Here is a 14,072-nt window from a genome sequence, read left to right on the forward strand (position 1 = left end):
GTGTCTCAGAAAAGGACAGTAGGGTAAGAATAAGTTGGGTTAAGGGAAAACGATGAATAAAGTGAAAAGCATTTTTTTCTGGGCTGACCCACTACAGCATTTTCCCGGTCCTAAGCTGTTAATATAAACTCCATTAAGAATAAATAGATTAATTACAGCACCTAATTACATACACTATTACTGGAGAAAGCGAAAGATTAAGAGAAAGGAGAGAAGGAGAGAAAAAGAGAGAGATAACAGAGAGCAACACGCAACCCTTCTTGACTGACCTTCTTGGGTGAGTCAATAAGAGAACCCGACCGTCTGAAGGCGAGGAAAGCGTCGATGTTGCGCAGCTGGTGCAGGTGTTGCAGCTGGTTGATAGCATGGTCCATGTTGTGCAGGTGGCCCACGCTCTTGCTGCGGGCGCGGGAGTAGAGTGGGCGTGGGCGCGTCCGGGCTGGCGACGGGGTGAAAGACCGCCCGTCCGACTCTCCGCTCTCCTCGTCGATGTACCGGATGATGTCACTCCTCAACCCGCCACCGCTACACCCCTGCTGATTGGACCAGAGCTTTACAGGATGCTGATTGGTCCAGAGGTTTACAGGATGCTGATTGGCCCAGTCGTTTACAGGATGTTGATTGATCTAGAGGTTTACAGGATGCTGATTGGTACCAGACATTTAAGGGATGCTGATTGACCCTGAGGTTCATGGATGCTGAGTAGCCTTGGGCGGTGGAGAATTATAGGGATCTGACTGGCTTAAGAGATTTGTGGGCCAATCAACAGTTCTAGAGGGTTATGGTATGCTGTTTGGCCCAGAGGTGTATGGGATAATATTCCCTCTACAGCACTTTGGCAAGAAAATGAAGAAACAACACCACACCATCACCCAATTACCATTTGAGAGCCTGATGGCCTCACTCTAAGCCAAACCAAGATCAAGAAAACGTATAGATATTTTGCCCTAGTCTAATGTTATGAAACATTACAGCTAGAATTTTGGGATTATGTATCAAGTTTTGCGAAGTATCTTTAGTGCACTGCACTAAAGATCTTTATCTTTGCAAAGTATCTTTAGTTTGCAGTGCACTGAGGGTTAGACTCATTGTGCTGCGGGAAGATACCCTTCTCGACCCTCTTCACTACCATGAGTTTGTTCAATGTGTTGAGACTTTACCCCGATTCACCATCACGAGTTTGTTCACATATTTAAGGTTCGTACATCAGGGGATTACATTCCCATTTCCAGAATACATATAATAATTGTGATAAAACCATTGTTAGCGTGACATTGTATTTTCTGACACGTATACAAATAACAATATATCTTTAACCCCTAAAATGCGCAGCTCTTAAAGCAAATACTGTATCGAGTGCGCCTGACTGAAAATGGCAAGTCAAATAAGTGGGTAAACTTAGACACAGCAAGTGGCGCCGCGTAGCGGTTAAGGACTCACCAGTGTGTGTTGAGGACTGCGGTAGGTGCTGTTCCCACTGCTGCTGCTGCTGCTGCTGCTCCCGTTGTTGCTGCTACTGTTGCTGGTGCTGTTGTTGTTGAAGGTGACATTGTTATTGTTGTTGTTGTTGAGAGTATTATTGTTGCTAATTAGGTTATTGATGTTGTTGGTGGTGACGGAATTGGTGGTGTTGGAGGCCGACGAGGTGGAGACATTGTTGTAGTGATGGAGGGCATTGTCAGAGGTAACGAGGCGGAGCTCCTCCGTCCGTGAGGCTCTGCTGGTGATGGTGGTGGTGGTGGAGGTCTTGAGGCCCGCCCGCCCCACCTCACCACCCTGGATCTCCAGCACCGTCGCCGTCGTGGAGGAGTTGCGGGTGACGATGGGTGTTGGCGCGACAATATTCTTGGGGGACTGGATGGTGCCGGCATCGCAGCAGAAGGCGCTGACGGAGTGCTTAGGACTGGAGGGCGCCGAGCCACGCATGATGGAGAAGACGTGCCCCTCCTGGGCAGTGGAGGGGGGCGTGGGAGGGAGTCATCTGAGCTGGGTGATGGAGGGAGGAGGTGTGATTCTCCCCGCGGAGCTCCGCCCGGAGGCCTTCCCTCAGCTGCAACATCTCGGGAGTGGCCAGGTCAACGTAAGGATGTTCCTCCAACTCCTGCAGGAGGGCGGCACCGTCTGGGTCTAGGACCATCCCGTCCATCCCACCATCCATCTCCAGTCTGGTCTCCACTGCACTGATCTCCGTGTGAGGTGGTCTGTGAGGAGCAGGGGAGGAGACGTCCCAGGGCGTGGTGTGCAGACCCTGGCGGGAGTAGGAGGAGGGCGTCCGGCGGGGCGTCATTGGTGCGATGGCTGGCACGTCTGAGGTCAGGTCAGGCGGTCGGCGGGAGGCAAGACGCTCACCTGAAGAAGCAGTGAGCTTATGAAGATATGGATGCACTACACATCGACAACGTGAGTAAATACAGCCTCCGTGGCATAGCCTCCATGGCATAGCCTCCGTGACATAGCCTCCGTGGCATAGCCTCCGTGACATAGCCTCCGTGGCATAGCCTCCATGGCATAGCCTCCGTGGCATAGCCTCCGTGGCATAGCCTCCGTGGCATAGCCTCCGTGACATAGCCTCCGTGGCATAGCCTCCGTGACAGCCTCCGTGGCATAGCCTCCATGGCATAGCCTCCGTGGCATAGCCTCCGTGGCATAGCCTCCGTGGCATAGCCTCCGTGACATAGCCTCCGTGGCATAGCCTCCATGGCATAGCCTCCGTGGCATAGCTTGGCACAAAATACATAATACAGCAGAGTAACATAGCAAAGCAACGGTGTCCCAGCCAATCCCCACGACCCAGCAACAAGATATACAGGAATACAAGACATAAATATCTCCTGCCTCTCAAACCCCAGGCTGTGTTGCCCCCCCCCCCAACCCTCATCATCCTCCACAAGGATTCAGTTCCTCAGTAATAATGACTAGAATTCAAGTAATGTACACATATAAAGATGGCATGACGAATAAACAAAGGGAATTACATGTGTTGGAACAAAAGATTCATCTGCACATCGTTGTAATTAGACAAATGAAACCATATATCATATGCAATGCAGTGTTTCAATGCGGCCACCAAGTGAAGACGAAAAGGTGAGAAGAGGTCGTGACACTGGAATTAAAAATGTTTCATTGATCTGAGGAAACATGCAGAGAAGACATGGATAATCAGCAGGACTACATCATAGAGGACGATGGGCACACAGGCCACATAACAATTTATACCATTCATAAAAGAAGGCCAAAAACAGAAAAGAGAGTGTTTTGATAAATAGCACAAACAACAGAGTAACGAGGGCAAACAGTGAGCAGCTAGCCTGTAGAGACGCCCTAAATGAGTACACAGGGATCAGTGGAGAAGCATAAAAATGTTTCAAAATAACATAGCGGTTAAAGTCAAAGAACAAATTAGGTTACTACACAGATATATAATAATAATATTTTACTTATGCATTAAATACACGGGATCAAATTATAATGGTTTCTTAATAGGTAGATTATTTGTATATTTTTATAAAGCTACTAATTACTTATTAAACTCACACAATGTGACATGGCGTTTTGTGAAAAACTCCACAGGAGATATGAATAAGTGGTTAAGGTCAGGCCTGGATGATGGACCAGTACAAGAGGTTAATACTATTATGAGGAAGGGAAATATTAAGGGAAAGCGCCAAAACATTGCGACTATACAGTACTGTATTATGAATGATACAGTACCAATAGAGGAAGAAGAGACGCCTAGGTGAAATAGAGGAAATAAACCATTAAGGCCTGACTAATTTATCGTTGATAATGACAGAGGCTGTAGAGATATTATGTAACCCTCTGACTATAGTGTATAATGTAGTGTTTTGCCCGAAACACTATGCGTTAGTGGCTCTACAAGAATGTAAAAACATTAATGCTATGTACTGTCATAAACACAATGTACCTTCTTGTGTGTGTATGTATATATATATATATATATATATATATATATATATATATATATATATATATATATATATATATATATATATATATATATATATATATATATATATATATAAATGTGTTGAATAGCCATTAGGGAACACCCAGCAGCCAGGGAGAATATAAGCATGGAGACCACATAGTAGAACCGACTTGAGGTCATGTGTTACTGATCTTTTTGTACGCAGAAAATAATCGGGACAATGAATCAACCTGGAGAGGACTAATGTTGTATATGAGAGACAGCATAAGTTTTAGAAATATTAAGGCATGCCTTAAAAACCAGAGTGATGTGACAAAGTCGCCAAGATGAGGCAGGAGGGAAAAGAATGAATGAATTCATCTACCTAGATCGCCAAAAAAAGGCCGTCGATATTATCTCCCACAAAACGAAAATACAGAAATCAATTTAAAAAAGCAGACTGAGAAAATCCCAAAAAAGAAATTGGAGTGGATTAGAAAATATCAGAGGAATTGATCAGAGAACAGAATGTTTAGCAGTTCCCTAACATAAGGACAGTCACGGAGGCTATAGGAAGGCAGACGAGCCACAGGGACGTGAGGAAACATTCTTTATGGGTAGGGGCAGTAAGCAAGAGGGACGACATGGAAGAGGAAGCAGTAAGAAGCCAAATTTATCTGTAATTTTAAAAGAAAGGAAAAAGAGAAGTAAAATATCACAGTATGAACTCATAGGGGAAAAGGCAGGGGACCCAGCTGAAGTTCTGTCATGCGAACTCTATTAAATAAGCTTAGTAGGTGAGTACCCACGCCCCTGGCCCCTACCCAGCTCCTCCTCGTCCTCAGAGAACACGTTGGGGTTGAAGTTAGGGTCAGGTCTGGGGGGGATGTCCTCCCTGAGCTCCGTGATGACAAGCGTCATCTGACGTGGCTGAAGGTGCAGGAGGGACGTCTTGTAGGTCACCTGACCCAGGTTGGCGGGTAAGGACGATGCCACCCCATGCAGCTTGAACTTGGTGCCCCAGATGTTCGACGTCACCTCCACCAGCCGGTGGTGCTGTGGTGGGGGAGAGAGAGAGGTTACTGGTGGGGGAGAGGAGTTAGTGATTAGGGTTAGTGGTAAGGGATTGGGGGTTAATGCTGGACATAGGGGTTAATGGTGGAGTAGGAACGTTAGTGGTGGGGAAGAAGGTTATGAGGTTCTGTGGAGGGGAAGAAGGGTCAATTGTATTATGATGAAGGCGATAGGGAGTAAATAGGGATCTAAATGACCATAATCATTAGGATCTAAAGCCACAAAGGCAATATATATAAATACTGGGAATGAAGCCAACTAACACTCAGGATTCATATTCACACACACACACATTAGTTATCGAAGCTCTTATACAATCCTTCTCCCTATTCTTGCTCATTATCACACTGAGCTTCAATAATGCAGTAGAAAACAAATTGAGGTGAGTATAAAACTTACAGAAATTCTGAAGAGATTATATTCAGAAGACTTACAAAGTTTAGCCAGGGCATTAAGACGGTAAAACACTAAAGTTTACATTCCCTGCACAGGTGGTGAGCAGGAGAGGACATGCTTGAAGTCTACACGTGGATCACAAGTGCATGAAGGGGGATACTTGCATGTATTGGCATGTATAGGCATGTATTGGCATGAATAAGGATGTATATGGATGTAGATTCTACTCATATCATGCTAGTTAGAACACGAAACACTGGGTACACGCTGAATGCGTTAGGATTTAGAAGAAGAATGGGAAAACACGGACGGAATTAACAGGAGCAGGAGGACGAAGAGACCGATGGAGGAGACAAGAAGAGAAATAGAGAGTAGGAACGACAGATGAAGAAACAGACAAACGAAGAAGGTAGGGAGAGGTAGATAGATGAAGGGAGTGATGGAGGTTGTGAAGGAGGGAGGGAGGTTGTGAGGGAGGGAGGGAGGGTGTGAGGCAGGGAGGGAGGGAGGGAGGTTGTGAGGCAGGTAGGGAGGTTATGAGGGAGGGAAGGAGGTTATGAGGTAGGTAGGGAGGTTGTGAGGGAGGGAGGGAGGTTGTGAGGCAGGGAGGGAGGTTGTGAGGGAGGGAGGGAGGTTATGAGGCAGGTAGGGAGGGAGGGAGGTTGTGAGGCAGGTAGGGAGGTTATGAGGGAGGGAAGGAGGTTATGAGGTAGGTAGGGAGGTTGTGAGGGAGGGAGGGAGGTTGTGAGGCAGGGAGGGAGGTTGTGAGGGAGGGAGGGAGGTTGTGAGGCAGGGAGGGAGGTTATGAGGCAGGGAGGTAGGTTGTGAGGCAGGGAGGGAGGTTGTGAGGCAGGGAGGAAGGTTGTGAGGGAGGAAGGTGGGGAGGGAGGTTGTCACCCCCTACCGTAAGTCTTCCCACCAAGCCCTACCAAAACCTAAACTAATCCAGCCCATATCCTCATGTCAACATGCCCCAATCCCATCTCTCCCATCCTCCAGCAGCTCCACCTAACCCTTCCCTCCCCCCCCCTTTCAACCCTCACCCCCTCCCTCCCTCCCCTCTAGCCCTAACCACTCCCCCCCCCACCCCTCACCAACCCCACTCAACCTTCAACTCGAGACACTGACCTCAGGCAAGGTGTCCAGGTACACCAGCTCGTCCGTCTCGCTCTCCAGTCTCTCTCGTATTCTGCAAGACAGGTTCAGTGTTAGTGTTGTCTGGTGTTCACTCATGACGACACTGACACAGTGTACATTGCTACCACTGTCGATGGAATGAAACCCTTACACCCCCCCCCCCCAACAAAAAAAGACCAGGTTTAGCACTATTGATTTAGTATGTACTATTGACTATAATATATCCGCCTGTAGATGGCAGATAATAATATATTCTCCTGTAGATGGCATTATTTAATAGATCAGTCTGTAAATGGCAGACTATAATATATCCATCTGTATATGGCAGACTATAAAAAATATATTCACGTTTTCAATACATCGGACTCGAATGGTTAGGAGGTCAGGCTTAAAGTTTGGAGTTTTGTTACTGAGGTATTTGTTTATCAAGAGGTTTATCTTGTTTACCGAACCACCACCACCATCATCATCCACCTGCATATGGTACACTATAATATAAATATTTCATTTATGTAGCTCTATTACAGTAACAAACAAATATAACACAACTTTCAAAAATACCGATGCATAGACTGTCTGTAATTATTGTTTGAGATTAGTTGTGCTAGGGGTTTTTTTGTTTTTTTGCTGTAGATGGGGATATTTCCTTGCTTTATTGTAATGTACATATTAATTTTTTTGTAGTTTAAATAAAAGAGAAAACAAATTTTTGCAAAAATATCAAAAGTACAAATTAGTTCAAAACAACGGCCACAAGAAGTGTGTAGACCTCCTGAAGGACAGACCAGCTTGTGAGGCAGAGAGCGCTGAGCCAATATGAGTATATGACACAGGCATGAGGACACGGAGCTCGGGTATGAGGACAGAGGGAAGGAGCGGTGCCCAACCACTTCTGACACTGCAAGAAGCGAGGACGGGGGGATAAGGGTGATGTACAAGCACAGTGCCCCATGATGCATCAATGACTGTTGGTAGGACAGCAATATAGATTCCCATTAATGGGGACCGGCAGTCAAAGAGGGTTATCGAGGCCCCAAATTCAATACTCCTCTAACTGCAGGCGATGAGTCACAATATCGTGGCTGAAGTAGTTTGACCAGACCACACACTAGAAGGTGAAGGAACGACGACGTTTCGGTCCGTCCTGGACCATTCTCAAGTTGATTGAGTCCCTTCACCTTCTAGTGTGTGGTCTGGTCAAAATCCTATAACTGGCCCCCCCCACAAGTCCCCCAGCCCCCACGATGCAACCCACAACAGTTGCCTAACTCCCAGGTACCTATTTACTGCTAGATGAACAGAGGCATCAGGTGTAAGAAAGAGTGCGCAAGTATCTCCGTGTTCTGCAGCGGGAATCAATCTTGGGTCTGATGGGCTGCGAGTATACTACCCTAAATTTAACACTAAAGACACCACATAAATAATTATATTAGAAGACTTGTGTAATTATCAACTCTCTCGACCACCGTCCCATCCATTTCCAGTTGCAGACGAACTGCCTTAACCTATACCAACCAGGAAGGAGAATATACTGTAGAACGATATGTAGCAATCTATAAAAATTGATTTCCTTTGAAAACAAATGTGATGATAAGGAATTACCTAAAAGGAACATTAACACCATTTAAGTTATTCACTTTTATAACATAACAATCAATTACAAATATAAAGTTATGCTCACTATCACGGAATATCAACCTTTCTTCCTCTATATTCCTTATTTTACTCTCACTTTCTTACACTAATTTTATATTATTTATTCTATTAATTTAGCAAAATTATTCGCACACCCTCCGTCACTGTGTGATGGAATACGAGAAGATAATTGGTTGTTAAAAGAATGTGTAAATACTTCAACCAAAATGATTTATTACCACACATTTTAGCCAAATATCCCCAGGTTGCTATCTGGATCGGGCGGGGAGGGGGGGAGGGAGGTGGGCGGGAGAAGTTAATCAAAATATGACGCTATCTCTCAGCATGCTGAGCTTAGAGACTGTACTTGTGGTCGTGCTCGAACCCATTGTTGATATAATAATTCACTAACCTGTGTAACAAACTTATCGATACTATAACTTGCTCAGCCTCTGAAACCTTTAATACTACACTCCACAGGATGGGTATGGGATCCACTACCGCCCTCCAGGATCCACTACAAGCCCCGGGATGGGTATGGGGTCCACTACTGCCCACAGGATGGGTATGGGGTCCACTACCGCCCACTGGATGGGATTGTGGGGTGCATAATAAATGAACTAAACTACACCATTCATCACTCTCTTTTCTCTCCATCTCTGTATTAGATAATCCTTGCACATCAAACTCCCATGAACCCCCTTGCCACATTCACCTATATTTTCATTCTCATACCGTCATGTAAGTCCTCCAGAAGCCTATGAGCCGGCCATTCTTGCATGGAGCCTTGGATGCTGAGGGTCCTCACACACGATGATGATTTTGTCATTCGTGGGGAATATAAACATACCAATATATATACCCCACTTCTCGGTGTATATACACTAAGAGATTACTTTAGTCCTGGACAATATCTAGGGCCAACCAGTATTCTTACTGGTTGGTCAGTAAGCTCTTGTGCAACCTTGATAATCTAGCAGAAGTTGATAGGCCTTATCAACACTTAAGAAATTTGGGGAAAATGGTATCCCAAATCCCAGCCCAATCCAACCCAGCAATGGTTCACATACGATTTGGGGGAACAAAACTCAAGAAAGAAGGTAAACAAACCACTGTCGCATGAGCACCTTAACTTGACAATAAGTGAACCAGATACCGTACCTTTGATTAAACACACAATAGGAGTAAGAGTCAGACACCCCCCCCCCATTAAATGACTATTGGCATGAGACGCCCTCACACCCACCACCACAACAACAACGATACCTTTGCAGATGAATTGATACAACCTTGTAAACAAAGATCAGATACCCTATATAAGCGAGAGGTTTGCATCCCCTCCAGTAAGAGGGATCAGGTACTGTACACGCACCTGCGCTTGAGCTTGCGTCGCCTCTGGAGCCTCGGCGAGGCGCACATGTCCTCGTACTCGGTGTCGGAGGTGTCGCTCAGCGCCGGGTGGCCATTGGCGAGCATGCCGCCGCCGCCGCCACCCCCGACCCCGACCCCGCGCTCCACGCCCTCCTTGGTCAAGGTCTCGTCTGGGGAGAGGTTAAGAGCATTAGTTGAAGTGTGAGTGAGAGATGGAGAGGGTATAAGTAAGGTTGAGGCATTGATGAGGGTAGTTCATGAAGTAGGAAGAAGGAACACAGATGGGGATGAGGAAGAAGAGGAGAATGGGGGAGAAAGAAGAGAAAGAGAATGGGAAGGAGATAGAAGAGCTGCGAAAAGAAAGAAGCATAAAATTTTATGCAGCATATACAATAAAATGTTTACGAAAACACTGCAGTTGAGATAATTACATATGTATATATATATATATATATATATATATATATATATATATATATATATATATATATATATATATATATATACATATATATATATATATATATATATATATATATATATATATATATATACAATCTTTGGACAACACCCACCAGTGGGACTCGAACCCAGAAAGCACAACTACCTTCCAGTAGCTGGCATAACTAGTATGCTTTAACCCACTACGCCATCAGACCTTACAAAAGAAGTGGGTTAAAGCATACTAGTTATGCCAGCTACTGGAAGGTAGTTGTGCTTTCTGGGTTCGAGTCCCACTGGTGGGTGTTGTCCAAAGATTGTTTATCTTCACTTGTGGTTTATGCAAGTATAGTATATATATATATGTATATAAATACATATATATATATATATATATATATATGTATTTACCTTGGTGAAGATACAAGTATTTGTGTTGTATCTTAGGCTGTATCATTCAATAGATGCACGTACAAATGTGGCTGTGCTCGTGAATTCACCTTCATTCATAGAACTGCGACTCCATTCGTACATGTAATTGTATTCATACCCGTACCCATGCAAACCTGTACCCATACCTACTTGTACCCATACGTACTTCTACCCATACCTACCTGCCTCCTGTACTCATACCAACCTGTACCAAATATACACGTACCTGTGCCCATTCCTACCTTCAGCAGTACCCAAATACCCACCCACTCCCTTCTCATCTCTACCCAAACACTTGTAACCACCTCACCCGCTTGTGGATCGAAGATGACGAACTCCGGTCGTATCTTGGAGGTCCTCTTGCCCTTGAGGAGGGGCACGAGGCCGCCCAGGTACTCGAGGTAGAGCGTGTAGCAGGCGCCAGGGGTGGGCACCAGCTCCTCGTCGTGTCGGATCATCGTACAGTGTAGCCGCTGACTGTTGGCTGGTGGGCGGGACACGAACTCTCGCAACTGTCGGGCCTCGGGGATGTAGCACTGTGGGAGAGGGGAGAGGTGAGTGTGGGGAGAGGGGGAGGGATGATCGAGGGGAAAGTGTGGTGAGGGGGGAGAGTGTGGGGAGAGGGATGAGCATGGGAAGATGGGTGAGTGTGGGGCTGAGAGAATGAACGTCATTAGGTGGCAGCAAATATAAGAGAAAGCAAGAGTTGCAGAGAGACAAGTATGCGGAGAGGAAGAATGAGAAGAAGGAAAACAGAAGAGGGCCGAGGAGACGGCACACAGACAGTTTCTATGGCCAGGCGTCTGATGAACTGATGTAGGATAACAGCGCTTACCTTCTAGTTTCATTAGGAACATCACTGTAATCTTGATTGGATCCCATCCTTATTTAAAAGAAGAAGAAGCGAGCGAAGCACAGGGTAGTGTGATTGAACCCCTTGCTGTGGAATGTCTTCTTCAACAATATACTACTCCTTATTCCTGAAGCTTCAGTCTTCGCTGTTGAGTGAATTTTAACTTACAGGTATAAGGAGAGGAAATGCCGACTGTTACGAGGTTCATTAATTATTAAGTGCAGCAATTTTTTTCTGCAGTAAACGATTTGCAGGTTATAGTTCCAGCAAAGAAAATACAAGCGATAGTCACATGACAACATGACACACTATGCTGGGGACAAGCATACAGATGAGCGTAAAACTCTAGTGCTCAGTGATGAAGTTTGACTCCTCAATGACAATAAATAACAATATGTTGAGACAAACAAGCAAGGTCCTCCTATTATGTACCTCGCATTTTCTCGACAGCAGTGTTGCAAAATCTTACATGAAGCACCAATTCACTTCTGTCTTGAGTATGCACAATACTCTTGGATACCCTCCCCTTCGCCCCCCCCCCTTCTCCTCTCATCATTTATCCGAATTCTGCTTAGACACGTCAGTAAAACAGAGCCTTTGACATCACAGAGATGCTGCTGGAAGACTTTCTGTTATGACCAGCTGATGTTCTCAAAGTTCCCCACCTCGCACAATTTCATGAACAGCCGAAAGTTACCAACCACAATACAAGGGGTTCACCTATCAACAGTCTTGTGCTGGCTGACTGGCTGTGACATTTTCAAGCACATCATTCCATCAGCGATCATTCATTCCAGCGGCTGACCAACGTGTTGAATATTCCTTCAGCCGACCATATGAAGGCTCTGATACACAGCATCATCCTGTTACTGACATGATCGTAATCTAATAGTACATAAAGTATATTTCAAACAAAAACTAATATTAAGTTTATCAAATAAATGAATTTACAGGGGCCAGGCTTCATTAGCTGATGTAGGATAACAGTTATTATAGCTTACAGTTGCATTGGAAACATCAGCAGCATACCTAATGAACGCTAGGTTTAGTGTCAGAGACTGTCATTCAGACAGTAACTGGACACATAGACAGAAATATGGACAGACAAGGTGGGGTCTCCGTCGCATAGGAGGAAGAGTTTGAGAGGCTGGTGGTGGTAGAAGGGAAGAGAATGGAAGATCAACAAACACAGTGTGTGTGTGAAGAAGTGAAACGAGGTCAGATATCTCATCCAGCCTCCTTCCCCTACCCTCTTTTCCCCCTTTTCTCCCCCCTCCCTTCCCAATCAGCAACCCTGGTTGTCATGGTGATTGTTTACTTCTGCCTTGCCCACTCATGACCTGAGACTCCAGCTGTGGTCCTCTGAGCTCAGCCCTGAGTGCGGCCTCTTGTGTTAAGATGCACACATCAGTAATGATCTCTTACATACAGTCATACAGTAATGACTACATATAATGAGATATATATCAGCCCAGCCTCCTGTTTTGGTAGTACTTATAAAAACGATGAGGACCTAAGTATATATACCGACCTACCACGAAATTAGTACGTAGAAATCTGAACTATTGAGTTGGACAAACCGGAAAACTATTTTTTTACTGGTTTTGTTTTGACAGACTAAACTAACCTCTCGTAACTACCCTAGGCCTGATACACGCTATCTGAGGCCTAATATAGTACATATGTGTGCTATACTAGGCCTAGGAATATTTAAGTTTGTGTTTTAGCTTCATTTAATTTAAAAGAATTAAGACAATTTAATCTAAAAGCTAAGTACATACGCATTGTAACTATTAACGACCGCCACAATAGGTACTATTAAATATATATATATATATATATATATATATATATATATATATATATATATATATATATATATATATATATATATATATATATATTAGATGGGGGGGGTACATGGAGGTGCCTTGGTCGGCTGTCAAGGGTTGCAGCACTCGGGAGGATCCAGCAAGCAAATCTGCCTTTAGGACATGCGTTTTCCATATCAATATTATGAACACATGAAACACTCTCTGGACAGATGTAAACAAATATCACACACAAACACATGAGGGGAAGAGGGCGGCGGTAATAATGGGAGCCGACCCCAGTTAAACAGGAGCAATGACACTCAAGAACTATGTGAGTGACTCACAAGGAGAAGTATAGGTCATGGGTGACTCACGAAGAACTATAAATCATAATGACTCACAGAACCTATAACCCCATGGCTAATTACCTGAGCTATAACCTAGGGGGTGACTCACATTAATCAAGGGTACCTTGACATGAATTATAACGTATAAGGTGCCTCACCTGAGCTACCACTCAGAATGACCGAGGCTCGAGGACTCGAGATATGATTGACTCACGCGGATTGTCTGAGTGTAGAGGGAGGTGACGAGAGCCTTGAGTCTCCTGGGCAGAGGTAAGGTGGCCACCTTCTCCTCCTCCACCACCCGGCTCTTGATGGCCAGGCGGCACAGCAGCTGTAACGACGCGACGCGACGCGACACCCGACCGATGTGCAGCTGGGCGCCCGTCGCCACGAACACCCGCTTGTCGTTGTGGCCCCACGTCAGGGCCGTCACAGGTGTCTGTTGACCAGGTCACGTTAGGGTCACCAGGGCAGGTGAGACGAGGTCAGTCACACAGGTGACACAATGTCAGTCACAAAGGTGAGACAAGTATATACTACTCGGCAAATAACACAATTGAAAGCAGGTAATTAGAAAAAAAGCACAAATATCATAAAAACTATTGAAATAACGTCCCGCCACTGCAGAATACAGCAGCAATTAC

General features: G+C 45.2%; 1 protein-coding gene across 1 annotated transcript in view; it reads right to left on the bottom strand.

Annotated features, from left to right (window-relative positions):
* The window catches only part of Tusp (WD40 superfamily protein Tusp), a 162,142-nt gene that overhangs the window by 13,340 nt on the left and 134,730 nt on the right, over nt 1-14,072 (bottom strand). Inside the window, 8 exon segments of the mRNA XM_045749248.2 lie at nt 270-536; nt 1,441-1,960; nt 1,962-2,349; nt 4,753-4,984; nt 6,527-6,587; nt 9,543-9,711; nt 10,725-10,950; nt 13,643-13,867. Of these exon segments, the coding sequence (XP_045605204.2) occupies nt 270-536; nt 1,441-1,960; nt 1,962-2,349; nt 4,753-4,984; nt 6,527-6,587; nt 9,543-9,711; nt 10,725-10,950; nt 13,643-13,867 (2,088 nt within the window).

This window comes from Procambarus clarkii, chromosome 27, assembly GCF_040958095.1.
Source record: "Procambarus clarkii isolate CNS0578487 chromosome 27, FALCON_Pclarkii_2.0, whole genome shotgun sequence".
Classification (NCBI taxonomy): domain Eukaryota; kingdom Metazoa; phylum Arthropoda; class Malacostraca; order Decapoda; family Cambaridae; genus Procambarus; species Procambarus clarkii.